The sequence below is a fragment of the Primulina eburnea genome, chromosome 7, assembly GCF_022965805.1.
Source record: "Primulina eburnea isolate SZY01 chromosome 7, ASM2296580v1, whole genome shotgun sequence".
Taxonomy (NCBI): domain Eukaryota; kingdom Viridiplantae; phylum Streptophyta; class Magnoliopsida; order Lamiales; family Gesneriaceae; genus Primulina; species Primulina eburnea.
In genome coordinates this window covers 38124668-38139907 of record NC_133107.1, presented here as the reverse complement: position 1 = coordinate 38139907, position 15240 = coordinate 38124668, and the positions used below count along the sequence as shown (strand labels likewise).

Here is a 15240-nt window from a genome sequence, read left to right as displayed (position 1 = left end):
GTACTAGCTATGACTCGATTATTACATAAAGGAGCAGAATGACTCCTTATGTATTCAGTTGATTTACTGAAGTTGAGTCTATCATTGGCTGATTTACCAATGATAAGAAAGTTCTCGATGTTTTCTCTGATAAGACTTCGGATCTGATTCCAATCAGAGAGATTGATTTTAGTCTTGAACTGATCTTAGAAATTGTTGAAATTTTGAATCCTGATTGAGAAAGATAGTAAACAATCAAGATTATATTGTACAGTCCGAACCAGAGTTGATTTCGAATTGATAGCAGTTTAAAAAGTTGATTAGAATATTTAGAACTCAATATCGATAGTCAGAACAGAGTGTCGATCAGAGTAACAGATACGTGATTTTGTATTTTGTATGAGATTGATTATTCTGTGATGTCAGATGTGTCAGAATTGTACAGCAAAGCTTGATATTGATAGTCAGAGCCGAATACCAGGTAGGTATTTCCTCTTTAATTTATGTAATTAACTGATTTGTGTATATCAAATAGTTCGAATCAGAAAGAACAGATATTGTTAGAAATTTACAGTCGTGGATTTAGTGTTCAGTCTGATGATTGCGACTGTATTGTATTCGAACAGATAGTGGTGATATAGACAGATGAGATCAGTTATACCAGAAATGTATTGAAATGTTGGCAGAAATTGTACTGATATGTCTAAATTGCTAACAGAAAAGATAGAAAGATAGAAATCAGAAGATTATTACAGATTTTGTATAGTTCTGAACAGAAATGGGAGTACATTTCTATGGCTTTCGTAATGAAATTACCGCCATTTTCTTTAGATTATGATATGATATGATTATGATTGACAGATTATTCAATCTATATCTATCAGTTTGTACCAGATTACGTACAAACAAAACCAGATGACTTAGATCAATGTCAAAGAAATAGTCATATTGACGAGAATGCAAGAATTAGATGATATCAGATTGTGATTTTGACGGAGTTGTACTTGTGATAGATTATATCATAAGCTCTCTTGTGCAGATTTATTACAGATTGACAGATAGTCAGAGTATATTATCAGATATTGACAGATAATTGTAGAGCTTTGGTACTGGATGTTAGTACTAGTTGATATAGATTATTGTCATGACATGATTGATTGTATGACAGTAGCTATCAAAATAGTTCAGAATGGACAGATTTAAGAAACCAACGTTGGATAATAACGATTGGTAATTGAAGATGAAGATTGATTATGTTCTAGATTGGGATAAACAGATAGGATAACAACTACAGATGGTATTGTTTTGTTATAGATTGCAGATTGGCATATACGGATGATGTATAGCCAGTGTTGCGAGATTGACTTTATCAGAGCTAGTTGTAGAGATAGAATTTGATATGAGATTGAAATTTCAGAACAGATTCATTGAGATGAGTTTTTAATTTAAACTCTGTATACATTTCTTCTGATAATCTGAATTGATTACTTGCGAGTTCGAGGACGATCTCAGATCTAAGAGGGGGAGAAATGTAAGGCCCGAGATGTTATTACAGTAATTTGAGATTAATCTGAAATGATTATAGACAGAACGGATTAGCTGGAGAAAAGTAATGCCAAGATTTTAAGTTGATAAAATGAGATTGTGTAAGAGGGCATGCGAAGCAAGACCGCACCTGCAGTTGAAGAAGGACCGCACCCGCGGTCGATATTAATGAAATTGTGAAGAGGAGGCCGAAGCCTCACCGCACCCGCGGTGTTAACAGGGACCGCACCCGCGGTCTCGACATGTACCGCACCCGCGGTCGTGCAATTGCAAGATGGATAAGATTGTCGACGCATGAGCGCACCCGCGGTCTTACACCTCCCGCACCCGCGATACGACGTGCCTTGCAAAGAATGCGCCACCTTTTGACATGCATGCAATGGTATATATAGGTGGTAATCCATTCGAAATTCATTCAGAAAAGTGAAGAAAAGGGTCTGAAGAAGAAAGGAGAAAATCCTTACGCCTTTTTCGAGAAATCCGTCCGTCTGATTTTGAATCCGACTTCAGTATCGAGTTCCTAGCAACGTAGGCTACGACTGGACGTAAGTTTTACTACGTTTTGACATGCTTTGAAATTATGATATTGTCAGAATTGAATGGAACTCATATATGTTGTGCTTGACATAGTAGACATCATAGAATCGAAGTCAGATTAAGAAACGGACTGATTATGGAATTGTTATGATTTTTGGAGTAGTTTTGGACTCGAGTTGATATCAGAATTGAGTTGTTATTGAGTAGGAGATATTACAATTAATATCTGATTGATATGGTATGGTTGGGTATATTGATATTATACCGTTATGCCATCGATATTGAAGTAAGTTAAGTATTGAGCAGAACAGATTTGATTCGAGTAGTGTATTGATATTATACTCCTCGATATTGTTCTTGTCAGATCGATAGTGACAGGTTTTGAGTTCGAGACTTCGACAGAGCCAGAATATCAGAAAGAAAGGTATAAATTAATGTTGAGTTGGGATTGCACAACTCGAGTGAGGTTTGACTCGAGTTTCCCTAAATCACATACTTTTACTTATTGCATTGATATTTGCAATTGATCAGACTTATGATTGTAGTCTATTGATTTATAGCTACTGTGTGATAAGATTGATATTTGTAGCCTATTGATTTATAGCTACTGCATGTAATGACTGCTGATTCGCTAGTCATTGACTGATTTGCTTAGATACTGACTGTATGTATTGATTACTGAGTCGTTGAATCATAGGCTGATTCGCCTAGTCACCGGCTGATTCGTCGGGTTATAGACTGATTCGTCTAAACTTAAGCTGATTCGCTTAATTACAGGCTGATTCGTCTGGTTATTGGCTGATTCCCTAATTACTGGCTGATTCGTCGGGTTATTGACTGAGTCGTCAATTCTGTGACTGATTCGCCCAGACACTGATATAAGAATTATATCGATGCCGTTTAGGGATTGATTCATTCCTATCGACTGAGATTCGATATAATACATATATTCAGACATCGGGATCCCTAGGATAGAGTTGAGTCGAGTTTGAGACGACGCGTCAGTGGAGTCGAGTCCGAGACGACGCGTCGGTTGAGTGGAGTCTGATATGACATGTTGATTTACATTGTTTATGCCATTCATGATTATTGAATGTTTGATATGAATTTATGTTTCTGATTTGAGACATGTTATGAATACTTCTTATATGCTTTCGTATATGCTTTTATATGACTGCATGTTTACATTGTTTATACTGGGATATTTATATCTCACCGGAGTTATCCGGCTGTTGTCTTGTTTTGTATGTGTGCATGATAACAGGTGGGGCTGGATCAGGGTCAAGAAGAGGATGAGAGAAGACAGATAGCATGGTGATTCCGGACTTGGTTTAGAAATAGGGTTAGACACTTGATATTAGCTGTTAAACCCTAGTTGAATAAATGTATGTTGTACAGGACTTGTACTTTTATACTGAGATGTATGTTCATGTTTAATATGTAATTTGAGTAAATTACATTACGTTTCCGCTGTGTATTTTAAAAAAAAAAAAAAATATTTAGACCCTGTTTTATAATTGATTAATTAGTCCCAAACATGAGTAAGTACTTGATTAGCGTCCGGGTCCCCACAGCTTCTTTAGATCATCGAATGCCTTCACGCTTTCTTCATCCCACTCGAACTTCTTAGCTTTCCTGAGAACTCGGAAGAATAGCAAACTTCGATGCGTCGCTCTTGAAATGAATCGTGACAAAGCGGCGATTCTCCCGGCAAGCTTCTGGACCTCCTGGAGATTCCCAGGAGGTGTCATAGATTGAATAGCTTTCACTTTATCAGGATTGGCCTCAATTCCCCTTTCCGTTACCATGTACCCAAGGAACTTCCCACTCTTGACCCCGAAAGTGCACTTTTGGGGGTTCAGTTTTAGCCCGTAAGATCTTAGAGTGGCAAAGGTCTCACGGAGGTCCTCTATGAGATCAGCTGAGTTCTTGGACTTTATATGAATATCATCCACATAAACTTCCACATTTCTTCCGACCTGAGCTGAGAAAATTTTGTCCATGAGCCTTTGATAGGTGGCTCCCGCATTTTTTAACACGAAAGGCATCACCACATAACAGAACGTCCCTTTGGAGGTGATGAAACTTACTTTGTCATGGTCTTCCTCTGCTAGGGGGATCTGATGGTATCCCTGATAACCATCCATCGAACATAAGTACTGATGACCTGCGGTGGAGTCAACCAGTTGGTCTATCCTCGGCAAGAGGTAGCAATCTTTTGGACAAGCCTTATTAAGATCTCTGAAGTCGACGCACATTCTCCACTTTCCCGAGCTCTTGGGGACCAAGACAACTTTTGATAGTCATGTTGGGAAAAAGACCTCCCTAATGTGCCCTGCCTTAAGGAGCTCGTCTACCTGTTTTTTTATTACCTTGTCCTTCTCGGGACCAAAATGCCTTTTCTTCTGTTTGACTGGCCGAGCTTCAGGAAGTATATTGAGGCGGTGTTCCATTATCCCGGGGCTGATCCCACGGAGCTCTTGTGAAGACCAAGCAAATACATCAAGATTAGTTTTCAAACAAGTCAGCAGATCATGCTCAGTTTCGGGTTCAAGATCAGCCGCCACCCTGACGCTCTGTTGGACCCCTATTTCTATTGTTTCTGGCTCCTCTTCTGATGTGAGCTGAACCTCTTTTCTGGAGGTCACACTTGGTTGGGTCACAATCATCCCCACCTCGGTCCGAGATCTTTTGAATTCCTGCTTTACCTCATCTACATAACAACGTCGTGAGGATTTCTGATCTCCCCCTACGACTCCCACTTCATTCCCCACAGGATATTTCAGCTTTTGATGGTAGGTGGAGCTTACAGCTCGGAAATCGGCCAGAGCAGGTCGGCCAAGTATACCGTTGACAGAAGAAGGGGCATCCACCACAGTAAAACATGTCATTTTTGTGATGCGGTGCGGTCCCGTCCCTAGAGATAAGGGGAGCATGATTTGTCCAATAGTTTGGACCGCATGTCCTGTGAAGCCAAATAAAGGCGTAGAGATATGATCAAACTCGAAACCTTCCACCTTCATTTGGTCAAGGGTTCTTTTAAAAAGAATATTAACTGAGCTTCCGGTGTCAACAAAGATTCTTGCGACGTCATAGTTGGCGACAGTAAGAGTGACTAATAAGGCGTCGTTATGAGGCGCCTCAACACCTTTCAAATCATTCGGCCCGAAGCCAATGACGTGGTCATCTTTGGGGGCAAGGTATAACCCCAGACTCTCCAATCTCCGACCATGAGCTTTACGAGCTCTTCCTGAATCTCCGTCGGTGGCGCCGCCCGTTATCATATAGATTATACCTTTGGTCGGATCATTAGCAATCTGCTGGACCTGAGGTCCTTGATGTCGCGAGGGTCATCTCGACCCCCCCGGTTTGGTCGGTTCTCCCGGGTTTGCGGCCTCTGATTCACCCCAGTAGGTCCTCGATCCCTTCTATCATCTCGGTACCTTCCTTCTGATCAGGCTAAGAAGTTCTTCATGTGAGGGTCTCTTTGCATGATCCTTTGGACCTCTTCACCCAATTTTTGGCAATCATTCGTAACATGACCGTACTCTTGATGGAACTCACAGAACTTATCTGAGGGAGGTAAACGCGGCCCCTTTTCGGCTTGTTTCGGGTGCTCCAACTTTCTTCTTTCTTCGCAAATTGCCATGGCTCTTTCCAAACTCATGGCCAATGGGGCATAAGGGAAAGGTCTAGGACCTCGGCTCCTTTCCTCTGTTCTTTCTGCAGGCCTCTTCCTACTTGGTTCCACTTCCTCCTTCCCCTTATCTTTATCACCGGGTCGGATATCCACTCACCTTTGCCTTTGTGCGTCCTCAAGGTTTACATATTTCTCAGCCCGGCTCAGGAGCTCATCATAACTTTGGGGGGGTTTTTTGACCAAGGAATTGAAGAATTGTCCCCCTCAGAGCCCCTGTGTGAAAGCATTTACCAAGGTTTCCCCGTTGCTGCAGCTGGGACCTTCAAGGCTGCACTGTTGAATCGTCTAATGAAGTCCCTCAGTGAATCTGCATCTCCTTGTTTCAGATTGAACAAGCCCAATGATGTTTTCAAGTATCTCTTACTTGTGGCATAGTGGTTTATGAACAGGGTGCTAAATTCTTGGGAGCTAGTAATGGAATGCGGCGGGAGCAAATCGAACCACCTCTGGGTGGGTCCTACCAGGGTGGTAAGGAAGACCCGGCATTTGACCTCATCTGAGTATCGGTGGAGCAAAGCGGAATTATTAAACCTTCCCAGGTGTTCTTCGGGGTCAGTACTTCCATCATAATCCTTAACAGTTGGTTGGCGGAAGTTAACGGGGAGGTCCTCATTTAGTATTTCGAGGGAGAGTGGGCTTTCCCAGTCCAGCACGGGAGGTCGGTCCCCCATCCGCCTGCCAAGCCTTCGGACTTCCTCCCAAATGGCTTCTATATGATCAGGAGGAGGAAGAGGAGGTTGTTGTGGCGGTGGTGATGGAGTCCGATTTCGACGGAGGGCCTCATTCACAGACCTATTAATCAACTGGGCCAATTGGTCTAGACTAAGATCAGCCACTCCTCTCCTTTGACCACCTTCGGGACCTCGGTTGCCGCCTGCAAGGCCTTGGTTGCCACCTTGGGGACCTCGGTTGCCGCCTGCAGGGCCTGTTCTTCTACCTGTTCATCCCCACATGTCTACGTCTTCTCAGATATTTTCCCACAGATGGCGCCAATTGATATTGCTAAAATCGGTGATGCTAACTGGGTGGTCAGATCTTCACTTGGAGAGCTCGGATCTAACCGCGATACGCTGGCTGGGAGGTCGGCACGTCACCTGTGCAGCTCAGATCCAACACCTCAAAATCAAGAAACACAAACAAGAGTGTTAGAAGGGGGGCTGGAAGGTTGTTCCGGCGTAGCCCCTCCGACGCTCAAGTCAGAGAATAGAAAACTGAGAGAACAACGTGTGTGCTGAGAGAATGTGTGTATGTGTGAATGAATTTTAGAGTTAACGAAACCTGGTATTTATAGGTGAACCGCAGAGTCCTAGTTTTGGTAGGTTTAGATCTTCAGAATCTTCGGAAGATTTGATTAGATCTTGCCCAAAGATATCGTGCCAGATTTAATTAGATCTTTAATGGGCTTTACCTTTCTGGGCTTTGATCTCTGTGGGCTACGCGCTTAATATCTGAGTAAGAGCTCTCGTAGGTATGAGCCCGCCTGAAGCCAGGACCTTATGGGAGCTCGGCTCGGGAGGTCGGCTGAGGATCTCCAATCGTCACGATATTACCTTCTTGGAGGTCGGCTCGGCTTGGGAGGTCGGCTTGGGAGGTCGTCTGAACTCTACGATCATCGTAACTGCTGATATGGGAGGTCGGCTAGGGATGACCTCCCGCGGATGACCTCAAGTGCTCCTCTGAGTGCTGGGTTTCCCTCGAGATGGGCTATCGAGAGCAGGCCGAGCCCATCCTCCATCCGGGGGTATCAAAAATAATTTAAATCTAAATAATAGAATTTCTGTTATTGAAATTAATAAAGAAGCATCTAATGAAGATTTTAGTTTAAATAATGAAAAATTTCATATTATGTTATTTATTGATTCAAATCAAAAATATTTATGTTTTAAGTATGATCATATCTCAAAAATAGTATACAAATATTACCTTATTAATTGATAATTGTTGTAAGAAAATTTTATAGCTATGATTGATAGTTGTGTTGATTTAAATGTTATATAAGAAGGATTAATTCCTACTAAGTATTTTTAAACTACTCTTTCTCTTTCTCATGTTGGAAGAGAACCTTTATAAATCAATTATAAATTATCAAAAGCTTATATATGCAAGGATAAAACTTGTATTTCTACAAGTTTTTTATTATCAAAAGATATTTCAAGTCAACTAATTTTAGAACTTCCTTTTATATACCAAATTTATCGTATAATTTTTGTTAATGAACAAGGAATTATAGGAACTTTTGAAGGAAAACTTATTTCCTTTCAATTTATAACTAAGCCTATTAGTAGAATATAAATGAATTACATGAAAAGATTGATAGAAAAATATTTCAAATAAATTCTTTAAAAGAAGAAATAAATAAACTAACTGTAGATGAAATGATTAAAGATCCTAAATTACATGATAAATTTAAAATTATTCATTATAAATTTCTTTTAGAAATTTGTAATGATTTTTCTAATACTTTTTGAAGGATAAATTTAAAATTATTCATTATAAATTTCTTTTAGAAATTTGTAATGATTTTTCTAATACTTTTTTAAATCGAAAAAAGCATATTGTTTTATTACCTTAAAATGACATTCCTACATAAGCTAGGCCTTGTCAAATGAATTCTGAATATTTACAATTATCTAAGAATGAAATACATTCTTTATTAGATAAAGATTTGATAAAACATTCTCAATTTAGTTGGTTTTATAATGCTTTTTATGTTAATAACATACTGAACATGAAAGATGAGTTCCTAGATTAATCATAAACGGTAAACCTTTAAATAAGGTTCTAAAATGGATTAGGCATCCTATTCTTAATAAAAAAAAAAAAAAAAAGTTTATTAGATAGACTTGTCAGTGCTATTATATTTTCAAATTCGATTTAAAATCAGGATTTTGGCATATTCAAATAAAATAATCTGATAGATATAAAATTGCTTTTAATGTTATAATATGACATTATGAATGGACAGTAATGTTATTTGGCCTTAAAATGCTCTTCATAATTTCAAAAAATTATGAATTATATTTTTTATTCTTACAGTAATTTTATAATTGTTTATATTGATGATATTCTAGTTTTTTCAAAAGATATTGAAACATTTTTTAAACATTTAGATATGTTTAAAAATATTGTTATCTTGAATGGTTTGATTATATCAAAATCTAAAATGATTTTATTTCAAACGAATATTACATTTCTTGGTCATATTCATATTCAAAAAAGTATTGAATTTAATTCAGAATTTACTGATATTATAACTGATAAACCCCCAGTACAAATATTATTAGGAAGTTTAAATTATATTTCTTCTTATATTAAAAATATTACTAAGGATTCTGCTATCTTATATGATAGATTAATGAAAGTCATATATATCACACATTATCAAGAGCTGAATTTTTATAATATATTAAACATGATAATTTTAATTAATTAATGAAAATAGAAATCATGATGGGAGTATGATAATGTATCCTTATAGGAGAAGGATTGCTGATGTGATTCGGAATCAAAGTCAATAAATATTTTATTGATTGTCGTATGACATAAAAATATTTTTGGTCATCTTTCCTTCTTTCCTCCCTCAAACCAAAATTTCGGCCACCTTGCTTTTTTACAAGAAAAATTTCACGGACATATCGCCGCAGGATCTCTGAAATTCCAGCGATCTAGTCTCAGCGCAAAATTGTTGAGATCTCTAGTGCGATCCAAACAAAAAAATTCAGTATCTAATAGTGTTTCTGATTAGACGATTAAATGAGGTAGAACCGTTCGAAGAGATTTACAAGAAGTGATATATCCACATAAAAACCAAAATTGTCGGAGCCGACATTAATTATGGAAGGGTAAACAATTCTGTAAATCCTATGGATGTTTTAATTCATGCAACGCGCCAGGAACATTTCGAACATCAAAACTGAAAATTTTAAGTTTTCACTGTGTTTTGGGTGGAAGAAAACGGTAATCCAACAAAAAAAAGTAATTGTTTTGTTTTCTTTTTAGCTGTATTTCACGAATGTTTTCTGAAAGTGTATGTATGTGCATAGGAATTGCGAAGACATAAAATAAGAAATCAAAGTTGAATGTTTGACAGATTTCTACTCCCCAATACAAAGGAAAAATAATCATAGACTCCACAACTAAATTGTAAAAACATTGATTGACAGATTTCTACTCCCCAATACAAAGGAAAAATAATCATATATAGAATATCTCCACAACTAAATTGGAAAAACACTGATTGATAGATTTCCAACAAGAATATAAGAAATCAGTGATCTTTAGTAAATTAAATATGGAAATATTGGTGTTAATGTATTTGAATTTTGGTAGGTACCATTGACAAACTCAACACCACTTACCTTATAAATCCACACAATCACACCTATAAAAGAGTGTTGTAGCTACCAAAGTAAAATATAACTGGATAGAACAAAAATGAAATACTCCTTGGTCTTTTCCATCATGCTCTTTGTAACTCTTTTAGTCCCATCTTTCGGTAAATAAATAAATATATATATATATATAAAATTCCAATTGTTTATATTTTTCAAAAGCAATGTCATAATTAATATATTTATTTATTTTTGACAGGACAGAAAGAATTCAAATTCTGCCCAGCCAGGATCCCAAGAAAAGGTTCATGCGGTGCGGGAGGAAACCGTGATTGCTTTTTTCTTGTACTAGGCCACTTTCCAGCTAGCAAAATGCCCCGTAAAATTAAATGTGTGGATGTTAGACATCACAGCAAATGCACTTGTGAAATTGTTTGCGATTGATAATTAAATCCAACTGTCATCCGTCATTTTCACATCTATTAATAAATTGTTTAAATTCTACCTAGTAATTCCTATATATATATATATTGTGAAATCCATCTTTAAATTTCTACCTAGTCATTTTAAAGAAATGAATGTGAAAAAGGCAAAAAAAAAAACCTAATGAGAAAGTATCCATCTTGCTAATTTCAATTTAATTGTGAATATTTAGTTTAAAAAATGATTAAACCCCAAGTTGTGTCATCTAAAAGGGAGATTTTCTTAAATGGACTTCACGCAATTACTATAATCAATTTTAGTCTTCAGTTAAATTAATTTACTAAAATAGTCTTTTTATCATATCAAATTACATAGATATCACCTATCATTTAAACTCTATTCACCATCAATTTCTTTATCTCAAACTCTTTATTTGATTTTCGTAATTTCTCGAATAATCTTATGAATTCCATGCATTTGGACACAGAGTGGTGATAATTTGAGATAATTCTTTTGTCGAGTATCATTTTTATGCATTTTATTTTTTTTTTAAGGTTTGTTGTGCATACTCATAAAATGTTAGAATGAAATAAAGTAGAGACTTAATTGAGATCATCAGATTTTTCGTTTATATTTGTATAAACTCACATTGATGTAATTATTACGTTTCATAACCATGGTGATTGGTGATTTTGTTTATATTATTTTAGATGAGAATAATCGTAATTAAAATATTATAACCTTGGTGGTTTCGTATGCACTAATTCAAACTAACAATTCATAATTTTATTAAAATATGTTTATTGATATAAGTAAGTAGTATTAAAAAAATTAATATATTATAAATTAAATAAAACAGAACAAATGTTAAATCAACTCTTAAAGAGAAATAATAGATAATTAAACAAATGAATCACGAAAATGGAACATGTGTGTTCGTAGGAAAATGGTATTTTAGGATTTTTTTAATTAAATAAGACATAATGCAAAATGTGTAATAAAGAAGGCCATTTTTGAAATTATGACTTTGAAATATATTACAATAATCAATTTCCCTAAAATTTAAAGGTTATTCAAAAAAGAAATTGACTTTAAATCCAAAAAAAAAAATGGAGGAGCAAATTGAAATTGAGATCGGGCCGTTTGATGAGCCACTTGTCGATGTATGAAGAATTTAGGAGTCAAAGCCCAATACGCCTTGGAAAGAAGGAGGCCCAACTGCTAGGTCACTTTCACCACCCTCACGAAGAAAAGTTTTGTGATTCTGATCGATTGGGAATCAAACAATGGTCGGTCAATGGAACTGAAGCTCCTTGCTCAATTTTGTCCTCCGCCCAAAATCTTCAAATCCTCTGCATTGTTTGCCAAAAACTTCTCGCAGGTTATCTTCTTTATCCCTACTTCATCTTTTTGTTAGTTGATGACATTGTTTTATAAGCAGTGGAGTGAGTCCTGAATGAGCTTGTATTTGTTTAGGAAATTGTAGGAAGATTGGGTTTTTTTTCCATTTTTGTGAAAATGAGCTAAAAACCGTTGCGGGTTTTCATCGTTACAGAGATGTAAGCTTCATCTTCAGCGGATATCTTGGAAGAGTCAAGATAAGAAAAGCTTGGTTCATGTTTTTGTCAAACAGTAAATCCATTTCATTGAATTTCATTTACGTTCATTTGCTACTTATTCTTTAACAAATTTGTTGCCTATGGTTTGATTGTTTGCATGTTGCAGAGATGAAACTCTGTCTTCCATTTCAAAATTATATGGAGTGCCAATTCTTGAAATTGCTACTTCTGGCAAGGATATTGAGGATAGTGGGCTTATTTTTGAAGGGAAACATCTTGATGCCCCTTCTCCTATTATCGCATATGCTCAAGTGGTGAGACTTTGTTGATTGATTTCTTGAATGCGTATGTTTGTCGGGATGGAGGTGTAGAGAATCTAACAGGAAGTTAGAGAATAAAAGTCAAGAGCTTGGTCCTGTGTGAAATCTGTAGACTAATTGATGTTTTGGTTGCAATTATGTTCAGTTATAAATGAATGATGTGATTCTTACTATGCTATATTTTGCAACTTCTGAATCTCAAATTTGGCATCCCGGTGACTTTAGTGTGTTATGAATAGAGTGCGGAAATTTAAAATTATACTTGAAATTGAACTAGTTTTAGAAACACTTTCATACTTCATGAATTTTGTTTGGGGGCACGCCTTTATTGTCCAATATCTGGCCAACTTGTATACTTCATGGACATTTAGTTTCTGCCATGTGTTCCCCATGTCCCTCTTACACATTATGAATCCAGTGTTCAAGTACAAGAGTATTGTCAACTTACATCGCATCGTTCGAGCTTTTAGAAGAAGTTGGGTTCTAACAACCAGATGACAAATGCAGTTTAATCAATTGACTTGCCATCTGCTTGATAAATCTTTGTTATTGTTTTGGTACTTTTATCTCTTTTCTTATCAGCGTCACTTCGGAGGCGGGGAATGGCTTAAAAATAAGTTGTCTAAAACAAGTCAAGACTTGGGATTTCGAGGCAGAGAATGGAATCAGATCATTATGAAGCCATCGCACCATGCTTTAATTAGAGTAAGCTTCTTGATTGTACTCATCTTCGGGTTCAAGTTTCACTAATGTGTTTGCAAGTGAAATATCATCAGCTTTTGGGTGCAAACGCACGCTAGAAGTTAGTTTCAACCTCAACAAACTTGTCCATGTTATCCTCAGGCTAAAACCACTAGTTCTTTTCTGGTACCTCTGGTAGCCTTTTGCATCGGATGCATAATGGTGGCTGTTAGAATTAGAAATGCTAAAGATCAAGAACCACAAATGACCGGAGTTCATCAACATATGTCTAAAAGCACGAGATGGAGAACGGCTCTCAGTGACTTAACGAATCCAGATGGAATGGATACTGAATGTGAACCAAATTCTGCTGTAAGTAGTAAAGCATTGTTCTTCACGTTTTATGCTCTTGAGCTTTTCAAGAGTGGTGTTGTATCGCACCATGATCTGATTCTTAACTTACAAATTTTTGTGGGTATTTCGAGGAAAATGCTGTGCTGCTTTTATACTATCAGCATAATACAGTAATAAACTAATTTATATAAACTTTTCTCGTCATAATTTTGATCTGGTTGCACTTGACATTCGTGGCAGCATGTCTCCGAAGACGAGGAACAACAACCTCACATCTATGAGCACTCGGGTGATTGTGCAAAGGTTGAAGATGACTATCAAAAGTTCCTTTCCGAGTGTGGAATGAGTGAATGGGGCTATTGGCGTGGAGGTTCACCAAAATAGAGCCTTGGAAGCTGCTTTTTACCGTCTTTTACTGTGCGGAAGCTTTGGATGTCATCGTCGCAAGATTATGGCATCAATAATTGAGATGATCGTATAGTGTTATCTCGAGATAAAAGTTTGTTGGTAGACGAAGTGTGTCCGATTTCTAGCACTTGGCCATAGGATTGTCAATAGAGAAAAGTTTGTAAATAACAGTTCAAGATAAATGATACTTGAGATAGCATTTCAAGTTTACTCATGAAATTTAGCAAAACAAAGCGAGAAATATAACTGTTCTGATGAAAGAAATTCATAAAACACAGCAAATACATCAACGGACATTGCGAGCTTTCTGTTCCTGACCTAGTCCCAGTGATTTCTGTGCATCTGCTATACCTTCAGGATCTGGCACACTCAAAGAATTCAGAAAGGAAGGAAACAAGATGACGACATAACAGTAACACACTCTCCATACTTACCGAAGAATTGAGTAAAAATCCTGGTGAAGAAGCTCAAATTGCGTGAAACATTGTAGGCCATGGCGGGAGGAAGAGGTTTCACCATCGTATCGATGCTGAAAACACGTTGAAGGAACTGCGCAAGCACGTCAAAACGAACAAATTTCAATGGATATCAACACTTGGTAACCAGACAACAAAAAAATGGACTCCTTCCATTTAAACATACCTGGAAGTTGCGCTGGAAGCTGTATCGCAGCTCGGGATCGATTTCAGTGAGGGAGTCTTCGTCGAAATCGGAATTTGGGGATTTCTTCTTGGCGGCGGGGACGTGCATCGTAGGTGTGGAACCTGGTTGGCTCGTGACTTTGAGCCGGGCGTCTTTGAATTTCTCGTCACTTTCAACTCTCCATGGAGCCGAAGTGAGCAGCTCTTTCTTTGTCTTCGCCATTAATTTGCAGGAACAGGAATAATCAACTGTGAAGAACAAGATAAGAAGGTTTAATAAGACGTCGTTTAAGGACTCGGAAAATACCTAAAAAAAAATTATTAAAAAATTCATAATTTCTTATGCCAAAGTCTGATACACCAAATTAAATTTCAAAACAAATATAAAGTGACATGTATGAATGAATCAAAATAAAAATGGGTGCCTACTTCCGTACCGGGTTAGTAAATTTCTTCCTACTGCAACGTACGCTGACACTCTAGAAAATAATCAAAGAACGTAAATTACGAATTGTTTCATTATTATTATTATTATTTATCAATCCACAATAGTAAGAACTTGTCTCTTAAACACACGGATAATCCTGGATTCTTTTTACATTTGGAGCTCTTCATTGGGCAGTGTTTTAACAATAAACTTCCCAATAATCAACAGATGAGGTTTATTTGATAAATTCTGAAATAAAGTAATGATGTATCGTACACAATCAAACACAAAGAAATAAGAAAAAAAGAAATGTTCGACAGCGGTTACAAGAGCTT

At 37.0% G+C, this 15240-nt stretch overlaps 3 protein-coding genes across 3 annotated transcripts; 1 reads left to right on the top strand and 2 right to left on the bottom strand.

The window, feature by feature from the left end:
* Positions 1 to 4364: 4364 nt before the first annotated feature.
* Positions 4365 to 5345, bottom strand: LOC140835915 (uncharacterized). The gene has a single exon (XM_073201326.1). It carries the CDS (start codon positions 5343 to 5345, stop codon positions 4365 to 4367), a length of 981 nt encoding a protein of 326 aa, XP_073057427.1.
* Positions 5346 to 11727: 6382 nt separating this feature from the next.
* On the top strand, positions 11728 to 14047 carry LOC140837499 (uncharacterized). The gene is made up of 6 exons (XM_073203717.1): positions 11728 to 11896; positions 12071 to 12147; positions 12241 to 12388; positions 12977 to 13099; positions 13238 to 13447; positions 13670 to 14047. Exons 1-6 carry the CDS (start codon positions 11813 to 11815, stop codon positions 13811 to 13813), a joined length of 786 nt encoding a protein of 261 aa, XP_073059818.1. The 5' UTR covers positions 11728 to 11812; the 3' UTR covers positions 13814 to 14047.
* LOC140837500 (uncharacterized) lies at positions 14009 to 14753 on the bottom strand. Its single transcript, XM_073203718.1, has 3 exons — positions 14480 to 14753; positions 14272 to 14386; positions 14009 to 14197 (listed from the first exon to the last, which is right to left on the bottom strand). The coding sequence occupies exons 1-3, from the start codon at positions 14699 to 14701 to the stop codon at positions 14124 to 14126; spliced, it is 411 nt and encodes a 136-aa protein (XP_073059819.1). The 5' UTR covers positions 14702 to 14753; the 3' UTR covers positions 14009 to 14123.
* Between the last annotated feature and the right edge of the window lie 487 nt (positions 14754 to 15240).

Excerpts from the sequence above, each read along its gene's own strand:
- LOC140835915 (XM_073201326.1), bottom strand. The coding sequence starts at position 5,345 with ATGATAACGGGCGGCGCCACCGACGGAGATTCAGGAAGAGCTCGTAAA.
- LOC140837499 (XM_073203717.1), top strand. The coding sequence starts at position 11,813 with ATGGAACTGAAGCTCCTTGCTCAATTTTGTCCTCCGCCCAAAATCTTC. Across the intron at positions 12,148-12,240 it reads GTTCATGTTTTTGTCAAACA|AGATGAAACTCTGTCTTCCA; the intron begins GTAAATCCATTT and ends TGCATGTTGCAG. Across the intron at positions 12,389-12,976 it reads TTATCGCATATGCTCAAGTG|CGTCACTTCGGAGGCGGGGA; the intron begins GTGAGACTTTGT and ends TTTTCTTATCAG.
- LOC140837500 (XM_073203718.1), bottom strand. The coding sequence starts at position 14,701 with ATGGCGAAGACAAAGAAAGAGCTGCTCACTTCGGCTCCATGGAGAGTT. Across the intron at positions 14,387-14,479 it reads GCTTCCAGCGCAACTTCCAG|TTCCTTCAACGTGTTTTCAG; the intron begins GTATGTTTAAAT and ends GTGCTTGCGCAG. Across the intron at positions 14,198-14,271 it reads GATTTTTACTCAATTCTTCG|ATCCTGAAGGTATAGCAGAT; the intron begins GTAAGTATGGAG and ends TGAGTGTGCCAG.